We start from the raw sequence: 11,175 nt of genomic DNA, 5'->3' as shown, positions 1-11,175 counted from the left end.
GTGAATGTCACCAGAGTCCAAGAAAGGCTGTGGTGATAGTTTGTTTGTGTTCTCACAGATATAGCTTGTCTGAAGATTAGAGGCCAGAGTTAGCCACTAGCTAACCATAGAGACCAGGCAGTGATGGCACACACCTCTAATTCCAGCACTTGGGAGTTGGAAGCAGGAAGATCAAGTGTTCAAGGCCACACTGGGCTACAGGAGATTTAACCAGTCAAAAAGAGAAACAAAGCTCACACCTTTGATCCCAGCACTGGGAGTTCAGGCCTTTAATCCCAGCACTAGGGAGGTGGAGACAGGAAGCGATATGGCTGGGTGGAGAGAGATACAAGGCGGGAGAAGACAGGAGCTCACCCTTCTGCCTGAGGATTTCATAGATGTAAGAACTCTAGTGGCTGGCTGCTCTGCTTCTCTGATCTCTCAGCTTTCACCCCCTGATATCTGACTCCGGGTTTTTATTATTAAGACCAATTAGAATTCACAACAAGGGCTATCACAGTCTACTTGGTCATAAGACCTTAGAGGGGAACAGTGCAGTCCTGTCAGACTTGAGGCTTAGAGGTTTCCAGAGTTACCGCTGACATCCAGGTCATATTGCAGGGGTGCAGAATGTGGAGGATAGGTAGGCAGGGCAGTGGGCATGTGTCTTGAGTCTACAAAGACTGGGGCTTGATATCTTCCGGCTATCTTGGCGCTCTGACCTGGGACTTTTTAGGGCCCAGTGGAGTGGAGAGAGACAAGACTGAGATCACTCAGATGGAATACCCCACTGGCCAATAGGGAAAGGAAGAGGAACTGGGGTTCAAAATGTGCTGAACCAAAAAGTGATGCTCTGGGCCCCCAAATGCTGGGCTAGTACACAAAAGGGTGACAACCTTTGGACTTCAAATGAAAGTCTTTAATCTCCAGGTGGAAGCCTGGGTGGGTGAGGATGGGGTGCTTAAGAGGGCAGAAAACACTGCCTTGCAGCTCAGAGGATGAGCCAGAGCTGCTGGGGGGCTCCATGGCTGGACTAGGTTGGAAGCACATACTCCATCTCATCGGGGGTGAAGTACAGATAAATCAGAAAGCAGCTCCAGATGACAAAGGTGAAAAGGGCGCCCAGGCGTGGTGTGAAGGTCTCCTGCTAGGTGGGAGAAAGGTGGGGGACCTGGGGCCAGGCTGAGGCTGCTGCCGAAGGGGTACCCTCCCCACCAAGGGAGCCTGTGGACAGCAACCTTAGGGTTGGCCACCCAAATCCTCTGTCCTGGTGCCACATCCTCTATGTCTGGGTGAGTATGCTGGGTAGCGGAACCCCACTGGCAGTCCCTAGGCCCTGGACCCCCACAGGTGGGACTGGCTGCAAAAGGAAGCCCAAGCGCATGCCTTTGGGATAACCAGAGTCCACTGAGAAGGCCCTTCTCGCATGGCTCTACCTACCCCCGATGGCAGTTGTTCTTTAGGGCACACAACAAACATTTCTCCTGTAGAGGGGACAGAAATGGCACAAGAAAGATCATGTTTTTCCCTGGTTCAAGTTGGCCAGCCTGCTGGGCACCTCACCAGGCTTCGCTATAGAGGACGGTGTGACTGAGCAGAACTCGGGAGCAGGCACATCTAGGGGCCGAGTGCACAACAGTGGTTTGAATCTCACCGCAGCCTTGAAGGCAGGCAGCTAAGGAAGGTTTCCAGACTAGGAGATTCGTCCAAGGACTGGGAGTAGGGTGAGGCAAAAGCTCTGGGGGTGGGGAGAGGAGAAGGGCAGGGCAGGAGCAGCCCTGGGCTGTAGACAGTGCTGAGGGCCGACAGGAATTCACTTACGCAGCAACTCTGACACGAATGAAGGGGATCCGGTGGATTATCCTTTGTTTTTTGTGACGTCATCATCTTATCGCTAGTCAATGCTGCTCCATCGGGTTCTTCCATTTTCTTGGGTCTGAGCTGGGGATCTTTGTCCGTCTTTCCTATCTGCCCGAGTTCCTGCTGCTCCTTTGGTTGTTTTTGAAGGGGACTGGCGGGTCAGGAGGGGACAGAGATTTGGGGAAACTTTTTCTACCGGCACAGGGGTGCATGGAAGGCCTTGACTTCCAGTCATTGTAACAGTGGAGTCAAGGCAAATCCTTAAGGAGAACATTCTCTGAGCCCCCAGGGAGGGAGGAGGTGGCACTTACAGCTTGTTGTTCTTCTGTATGATCATTAAAACATCCATCTTCTCATCCATATCCTTCTGCATTTCCTTTGAGAGAGAACCCAAGACTAGAATTCTCCTTCTGAAGAGCTCGGAGCTTCCCTCCCTCTCTCTCTCCTCTAACTCCTCCTGTCTTATACTTCAAGAATCCCCACTAGCCTTGGCTGAGGGGAATGGGGCATGTCCCTGCCGGTCACCTTCTACCCCAGCTCCACAGTGAGGCTAGAGCATGGGCGGAGCACTAGGTGAGCCAGAGGCTAGGAGCTCTTCTGCCTGACCTCAGGGATGAGGCTTTGAGTTGGTGCCCACGAAACGGTGCAGCTAAGAAAACATGCTGTAATCTCAGAGATTCTGTCTCCAGCGCCTGCACCCTTGTCTCTGTGTCTCTGTGTGTGTGTGTGTGTGTGTGTGTGTGTGTGCGTGTGCGTGTGACAATACAGTTTTAGTATGAAAAATAAAACAAGTGAAACAAAGTAAAATGAGGGCCAGATACACGGCTCAGTGGTTCAGAGAACACACTGCTCCTGCAGGGGACCTGAGAGTTTGGTTCCCAATGCCCACATCAGGCAGCTTGCAAGCGGATTTTATCTCCAGCTCCAGAGGATCCAATACATCTGGTCACGTCGTGCATCAACCCCACACCCCACAAACACACGCATGGATTCACACGCATGCGCGTGCACACTTACACACACACACACAAATTTAAAATAATGAAAACAAATCCTAAAAATGAAATAGAAGACAGTAGCTAAAACAACACGGCTCATTCATTACTCACTGAGAACTAAAAGAGAAAAAATAATCTATAGAATTTGACGTGGGAAAAGCTGGAGAGAAATGGTGGAGAAGAAGAAACCCTAAGGGTGCAGAAGCTGTAATTGACAGTATTCATTATGAACGAAAGTGAAAGTGTTTCTAATACAGAAAGATTCTGAGCCAGTTTAATTGATGTAAAGCTGACAAAGCAATCACACCATTGGTCGGGAAGGCATGGTTTCTGAAGACTGTAACATGAGGGCTGGCTTGTTGGGGTTTCTGTCCCGCCCAGTACCCCACAACCGGCAACTCCCAAGGAAAATCACTCACAAGACTCCATAAGATTATAAACTGATTGGCCCATTAGTTCAGTCTTCTTATTAACTAATTCTTACATTTTACGGTAACCCATAATTCTACTCTGTGTTAGCCATATGGCTTGGTACCTTTTTCAGCTGTCAGCTCACACGTTGCCTCTTCAGTGATCTGGGCAGGAGTGACAGAGGAAGCTTCCTGCTTCCCAGAATTCTCCTGTTCTCACTGCATCACCTCTACTTCCTGTCTGGTTTTCCCACCTATACTTCCTGCCTGGCCAATCAGCGTTTTATTAAAATACATGATTGACAGAATACAGATAATTCTCCCACACCAGAAGACAGCTGTGTCGATGGTTGTAAATGTCAGAATACCCAGGAAAAGTATTAAAATCTCCGTATGACCAAACATGCCCCTGGGGCTGAGCACACAGTGCTGGTGTCCTTTACTCTTACAAGTCTCGCCCAGCCTCTCCTTCCCATCTAAATCAGCTCCACTCGCCCACTATGCTTGACAATTTCTCCACTGCCTTGTCCATCCAGATGGACACTCTGGGGTCACTATGGACACTCACTTAAGACTCCAGTATCCCGAATCTGTCACCAAGAACCACCATGTTGCCTTCAATGTCTCCCTTCTTCCCTGCCCCCTCCTCTAACCCTTCTCGCTCTATCACAGCGGGAGGCAATCGCAGGCCTTCCCCACCTGCTCTGCGCCTCCCAGGCCACCTTGCCAGCAGCTGCTCCTTGTGTGTTCTTTAAGAAGCTCCAGAGACTGCTTGCTGCTTAGAGAGGCAAGTCCCAACTTGTCAGCTGTTTCTAAGATCCCATCAGTCTCCACTGTGTGCCCATGCAGTTTTATTTCTGTTTCCCCCAGATGACCTCACTCCATGGCTTGTCTCCCCCATGACTGGGAAACACAGCCATCCTCCTGCTGGGGCCAAGCTGTTCCCTGCCTGAAATAGTTTTCTTTGTGCCTCTCCGTACCCAGAGTGGCCACTAATAAAATGCTTATGGCGTTTGCATGTTAATATAGAAATAGTGCATGCCCTTTGCAAAAAAAAAAAGCTGGATAAAGCAGGAGAGTATTTAAAAACTGGATCACAAGACTGCTCTCTGCCTTTTTGGTGCATCTATTTCCCAATCGTTTTCCTATATATTTACATTAAGCATTTTTTATAAGCCCTAATATTAATATATGGAAAAACTATAATTTAGTTACTTCTCTATTGTTGGAAATTGTGGCTATTCCCAAATGTTTGCTATTATAAATAATTCTGAAATGAAAATAGTTTATACTTAGTCATGTTGACAGTTTTTAATATTCTCATAGGATAAATCTTGAGAATGCCTATTTTCTAAAATTCCGATTTTTGCATGAATTAGTACTCTGATCAGTGACTCATGGTCATAAACCCAAAATTTGAGTGTGACAGTTACATTACTTAAAGACAGATGCTATGTGGTGTGTGTGTGTGTGTGTGTGTGTCTAGGTGTGTGCACTTGAGTCCAGGTGCCTCCCAGGGACAGAGACATCAGATCCCCTGCAGCTGGAATTATGGGAAGTTGTGACCCTCCCAGTGTGGGTGCTGGGAACTAAACTGGGGTCCACTGCAGGAGCAGCACACTCTCTGAGCTGCTCAGGTGTCTCTATTTAGCTGCACAGTTCCTCTGTGGGAGGGAAGTTGTTTGTGTTCTCCGGGTCTCCGTCTGTTCTTTCTGGCCTGCCCATCACGCCCTTGCCCTTCTTCTCGTTTATTTCCTATTGTTCTGTGTGACATCTATATTTTATGGATTATAAACCCTTTGTCCCTTATCACAGTTGTGGAAAACTATTTCCTCAAAGTGCTTTTAAATTCTGCATCTGACATTTTTCCATCTTAATTCTTTTTTAAAACATTCATATAGGCAAATACATCAATACTTTGAAATTTGGCCATTATATTCATATTTATAACTTTTCCTTACTGGTTTTTATTTCTCAAGTTCATGTTATAGACCACTTCAGCTTACAGAGCTAATGAACTGGTTTTTCCTCACAGAGTCGAGCAATGGTCTTCTATTATTACATAACCCTTTTCTTCTGACATTTAAAACCACCTTTTATCACAGGGCTGGATCCAGTTCAGTGGTTGAGAGGCTGCCTAGCAATGTGAGATCCCAGGATCCAATCCCTAGTACCACCCCCCAAAAATCACCTTTATCAAATTTAAAAGTTGATGGACATATGGTTCTCAGTCTTAAGTGTCTATTAGAATCCCATGGGGAAATTTCGAAGTCACTGGGGCTGGGCCCTCACTCGCAAAGATTCTGGTTTAGTTTCTCTGAGGGGAGCCTGGGTTTAAGTGGCCCGTGTGATAGACCTCTCTGATCTCATCCATCTGAGGCTGGCGAATGTTGTTCAAGTGTTTAGGATCTGATTTGCATCTAAGGGCACACGTCCAGATGACTTGGGAAGAAGCCAAGCACGGGAGGTGACCTACAGTTCTAGCACTCGGGGTGAGGTAGGAGCAATCAAAAGCTGGAGGCCAGTGTGCATTCCTGAAACTGTCGCAATACACATGTAATGTATATAAACACATATATACATTTTACACATATACATGTAACGTATATAAACACATATATACATTTTAAAATCATTTGTAGCACTTAAACAACTACACTTTGAAATAGTTATTGTTCAGTCTTTGGTCTGTGTGGAGTCTGGGTGTTTGATGTTTAGTATGCTCCCGGGCGGTTCTCAGGACATCCATCCCCGGAAAAGGAGCCCTCACATTCCTTCACTTCCCTTCTTATTTTAACCACCCTGGTTTGATAACTGTAGGTTTATCATGAACTTTAATCTAGCGATTCAAGTGTCCCTTCGACCTCTTAGAAATACTCCAGGCCTTGCCTTTTGCCTGCATATGCATCTGCATCAGTAATTCTCAAGCTTCTAGGCAGCCGGACCCAGGACCTATCTGAGTATGAACCTGGGGCCTTGTCCCAAGTCGTTCTGAAACAGACGAATGTTTGCAAACCGCTGCTCTGTGGTCCCTGCTATCTGTCATGTTTCTGAGCCAAAAGGGAGCCAGGCTGGGCCTTCAGCTTCACATCAAGCTTGTGACATAATCTTATCAAGTCTAAGGCCCAGATTCTCTTGCAGGACTTTGCTCCTAACTCGCACTCCCTACCTCTAAACCTCTGACTAACAGACACCTGCACCTCAGCCTGTAAATCTGTCTAGTGGGTGATAGAGACCTCAAGAGCAGGGGCCTGGCATCTCTTCCATCACTTCCCATGTGACCCATGAAAGGCATACAGTGAAAGCTTACCTTCATAATTTCCACAAATTCATGAAGCTTATCAAAATCTTTGTCCATTATATCCTTTATCTAGTGAGGAAGAAAAGTGCGATTTAACAGGGCCTGAAGTGTAATCCTGAAGCCAGTCACAGGGTCTTCTGGGCATTTTGAGTGAAGGGTGGTAGCTGGATCATGGGAATGGATGACTAATAGTTACTCTATATAAGCACCTTTCTTCCCGAGAAGTCTATGAAGGGTTTAGGGTGTGGCTACCACTACCAGGTCATCTCTAGCAACAGCTTTGACATGTGGGGCTCAGGCCATGCTTGAACTACTCCTTCTTGCTTAGTTCCCCCATTCCCTAGGTGAGCTATAAGTGACTGTATCCTAGAAACAGGAGAGCTCTGTCTGTGCAGCCTCCTCTGGGAAGATGTATGAGGAGGACACAGTTGATCTGTGACCGTCGTCAGATTCCTAGTCAGCTCCTCTTCACGCTATCACTGAGCCTAACATCACCCCAACTTTAATACATTAGGGAATTAGTCATTGCTTGAAAAATGGGCTTAGGCATGGAATAAGAAAGAAATTACTGTTCTGTGCTGCCCAGGGTTGGAAGACTGTAGGAGACCAGGTGTGAGTCAGTTTGTTGCTTCGCCCATGCAGTTCCTGGTTCCCTTGACTCGTCAGGGTTGGCAATTACATTTCCCTCAGAGTCCCACTTTTCTTCTCTTGCTGAACCTTATTGTGTTACCTGCTTTATCTCTTCCATCTTTCCCTTGAGTTCTTCTCTCACCTCCCTGAGTTCATTCTGTGGAAATAAATGTGAGAGAAACACATTGGAGACATCTCTCAACGGAAAACAAGGGGAGGTCCTTGGGGCTCTACCAATCAGAGGAAAGGAAAAGGCAAAGGCGGTGTTAGCACAGTGGGGGACGGGAGACCAGCGGGGAACACACTGAAAAGAGCACAGCTTCGGAAGGTTTGCCCCAAATCCCCAGTCTAACTCTGGAAAAGGCAGATGAGTAGAGAGTTAGCATCCATCAGTAAAATAAATCCTCAAAACTGTCAAGATTCGGTAAAATAAACGTTGAAAAGGTAATCCACACTAAAGAGACGTGATGGGGCTGGAGAAGTCCTAACTGCCGGGAAGGCTTCCTGCTCTCCCAGAGAACTGGAGCTCCATTCTCAACATTAGCATCTGGAAGCTCATAGCGGCTTCTGACTCCAACCGCAGGAGGATCTGATGCCCTCTCCTGGCCTCTGCAGGCACACACACAGATAGACAGACAGACAGACAGACACACACACACACCACACACACACACACACACACACACACACACACACACACAGGCACACAAAACGGCCAGGGTTGTGGAGGAGGGGGGCACTAGGGGAAACACAGGTCAGGGATCAGGTCCCCAGGCCAAATGATTTTGTTGTTAGTAATGAGACAACGGGTGACATCAAAATAAGGGTTTTGTTAATGACTTGATTTTGATAATTACACACACACACACACAAACAAACAAACAAAAATAAAAACTGTAAGAGAACATGGTTCTTTTTAGGAAGTACATATTAAAAATCTGGCTAAGCTTAATTCTCAAACAGTTCAGACAGCATCTGCGGTCAATCATTCTGGGTATCCACGGAGGATTGGTACAGGACCCTGTGATGAAGGTTGAGGGGAGAACCCAGGAAAGGGAGATACAGTCAAGATGCCCACCATTGTCCTGGAAAGAGGGGACCAGGAAGTACCCACAATAGTTCCTCATGAGAGAAACTTCAGGTACCCTGCAGATATCCAAATTTGCTAACGCCAACATCCCCTACATGCTGTGGCCAACCTCCCACAGGCTTTGGGCCGTTCCTGGGTCCCCCTCAGTACACATGCCGTGCAAACGCTATGCAAACGATTGCTGCTGTCTTGTTTTAGAAGTGATGGAAAAATATCTGTAGTGCTTTATCAAATATTTTCAATCTCAGATTGGCTGAATTAAAGGCATTGGAGCCTATAGATATGAAGGGTGATGTGTGTGCGCACGCGTGTATACACTGGTGGGTGCATGTGTGTAGAAAAGGAGACAGACAGAATCAGAGACTAAAGCAACAGTGATAAGCCGCCAGCATTTAGGGAATCTGGGTGAAACGTGTGCTAGAATTCACTATGCCATTCTCTGTAACGCCTAGGTAAGTCAATTTGTTTCAAAGTAACAGATTAAAAATAAGAGACAGGACTTAGTGAAGCCTCCGGCTGCAGGTGCCCCCGGGTACCAACACACTCAGAAGTTAGCTGGCTGGCCACCCCTTTCACAGGTGATCTGTACCCTGGCCACCTGAGCCCAGACACTGACCTTCAGCTCCTGCGTCATCCCTTTTTTGATGACTAGCCCTTCTTGTTTAAGTCCTTTGTGATCATCTGTCTGTGGATTGAAACGGAAACGTCGAGGCACTGGAAATAATAGGGTGGGCGGGGCTAGAGAGCCCACCCTGAGTTCTGTCCCTCCCTGGAGACAGGGCACAAAGAGAAGCTGGTGGCCCTGTCTCTGCAGAAATTCCTTCTGCCCTTTTCTCTCTCTAGGTTCAGTGTAGTCACACCTCTCCTGGCTCAGAGGGCCTCAACTCTTCTTGTCTCCCGACCCTTGCACAGCCTGGCTTATTCCCACCTCGGATGCTTCTTCCCTCCAGCTAGAAGGTTCTTTCTCAGACTCTGCTCTGTCAGCATCTAGTCCTTGTGTTCTTGCTCCAAGGAAGACCTTTCCGACCCTAAAACAGCCGTCCCCTCCTGTCTCCTAATCTTCATTCTCCATGTAACAGGTGGCACAGCCGACTTTCTCTGTTGTTTATGTCTGACTGGTCACTCGTGAAGTCCTATGAAAACAAGGAACTTATCTTTCTTGTGTCCCCCAACACCTACGATAGGTTCTTGACACCAAGAATAGGAAATGGCCCTTGTCTCCAATGACCTCCCCATGGATCTCAGGCCTGACTGAAGGCATAGATTCCAAACAGCTTACTTGTGTCAGCTCCAAGCAAACCTCCTTGTAGTTCTTTTTCTGCAGAGAGAGAAGGTCACAGTGTAGTTAGTCGCTTGTCAGGATTGGGAAAAATAACAGTCAGTCCTCGCAAGAGACCCCAACAACCACACGCTAGCTGCAGTTGAGTGTATGCTCGTGTGGTCCCAAGCACGATGTCTGCTTCTGGCCACTGAGCCTGGTCATGCTATCCATTTCTAATGAGTGCATGTGTGTCTAACCCGCAGACAGGGAGAGCCCTTTTGAACAACTTTTAGAAAGCCCCCGAAGGTTGTTTCAAGAATGGCTCAGGCTCTAACATGCCCTCTCTTTTAGCCATACCAACGAGGGCAGGTTACTCAGTGTCAGGGCCCCCATTTTCTCATCGTCTATTAAGTGGGCTTAATCATCTATCAAGGTTATTTTGAGCCTTAGATGGGTCAGTTAGATTCAGGCCTCGGCTGGGTCCTGGACTGAGAAGGGTCTTGGAGACCACTGGGCCTTCCGTAGAGAAGTCACAGGCCCTGTTCCTTCCCACCCCAAGGCCAGGCACCAATTTACACCCACGCCAGGCTGAGGGCTGCTTGGGACTCTGAGCAAAGAAAGAAAATTGGAAGATTCACAGGGTCATTTCCAATATCTTCTCAGTCCTGCCTCCCTCCATCTGGCAGGAGCTCACAGAGGCCCCGCAGTGCCCGGTGATATTCTTCCTTTACCGGGTTGGTTTTCTTCAGTTCTCCCCTCTTGGCCGACATGATGGAAGAGCCAGGGTGTTCTTCAATTTCCCAACCTCCCCACAACAGTCCCCTGGGACCGAGCCACTGTCTTATGAAACTTACAGGCTTAGGCAATGGTAGGGAGACTACCTCTTTGTGTGCGGAACAGTTGAGGTCACAATGCCAGGATTCATATGCTGGCCTGGAGTGTCACCAGCTTCAGATCTGCCTACTGTTGCTCCTGAGACCGAAGGTTCTTACCAGGTTCCAAAGCCATAAGGCCTTAAGCCTAGGGCTGCTGAGGACCTCGGCCAGTTATTTGAAAGCACAGACACCTTGGGAGAAGTCAAGCCTTCGCTCCTGATGCAGGAGGCCTCATCCTCTGACCAAGAGAATCTGTCCCAGATGGCTTCTTGCTGGCGCTCATTTCTTCACTAATATAACCCCCATATTCACCTCTACACCATCTCTTTTCTTGACTCTTTTATCTCACCAGAGGAGGGTTGGGGCAATAAGGAATATTGAATAGTTCTTAAGACAAGAAGATGTGTGTGTGTATAATGCAAAAGGTAATTCTGAGGTTCACTGTTATTTGAGTTTGTTTAACATGGCGAACTGGAGGCACATGGCATCTCCTGGGGTCTAACATGGCTCAGAATCTGAGTTGGGGAACCTGATTTCTCTCCTCCTCCGTGGGGATTCCATGTCCCCCTCCTCTCGTCTCAAGGGCTACGAGCTGACACAGAAAAGGCCAGCTTGAGCCTTCTGAGGACAGGTAGCCCAGTAGTATGGCAAGTAACCAGGATATGTGTGGATTATGCCCACACCAGGTACCTCCCACACACCCACCTGATTTTCTTTGTGCAGCTGCTGGGTCCTTTCCGGGTCAGCTTCCTCAAGAGTCACCTGCAGCCA

The 11,175-nt window shown here is 47.8% G+C and overlaps 1 protein-coding gene across 6 annotated transcripts; it reads right to left on the bottom strand.

Annotated features, from left to right (window-relative positions):
* Nucleotides 1-876: 876 nt before the first annotated feature.
* Nucleotides 877-10,374, bottom strand: Tex35 (testis expressed 35). 6 transcript variants are annotated; one of them, XM_048421637.2, is made up of 9 exons: nucleotides 10,261-10,374; nucleotides 9,548-9,586; nucleotides 8,885-8,953; nucleotides 7,279-7,335; nucleotides 6,558-6,617; nucleotides 2,151-2,215; nucleotides 1,801-1,990; nucleotides 1,420-1,463; nucleotides 877-1,126 (listed from the first exon to the last, which is right to left on the bottom strand). In XM_048421637.2, the coding sequence occupies exons 1-9, from the start codon at nucleotides 10,297-10,299 to the stop codon at nucleotides 1,063-1,065; spliced, it is 627 nt and encodes a 208-aa protein (XP_048277594.2). In that variant the 5' UTR covers nucleotides 10,300-10,374; the 3' UTR covers nucleotides 877-1,062. The 6 variants fall into 6 exon arrangements, with proteins under 6 accessions (XP_048277594.2, XP_048277595.2, XP_048277592.2 ...); XM_048421638.2 differs by having other exon boundaries at nucleotides 877-1,123; XM_048421635.2 differs by lacking the exon at nucleotides 1,420-1,463.
* Between the last annotated feature and the right edge of the window lie 801 nt (nucleotides 10,375-11,175).

The sequence above is a fragment of the Myodes glareolus genome, chromosome 5 (genome assembly GCF_982192425.1).
Source record: "Myodes glareolus chromosome 5, mMyoGla1.1, whole genome shotgun sequence".
Taxonomy (NCBI): domain Eukaryota; kingdom Metazoa; phylum Chordata; class Mammalia; order Rodentia; family Cricetidae; genus Myodes; species Myodes glareolus.
The sequence above is the reverse complement of the archived record's forward strand: the minus strand, read 5'-3'. Positions and strand labels throughout refer to the sequence as shown.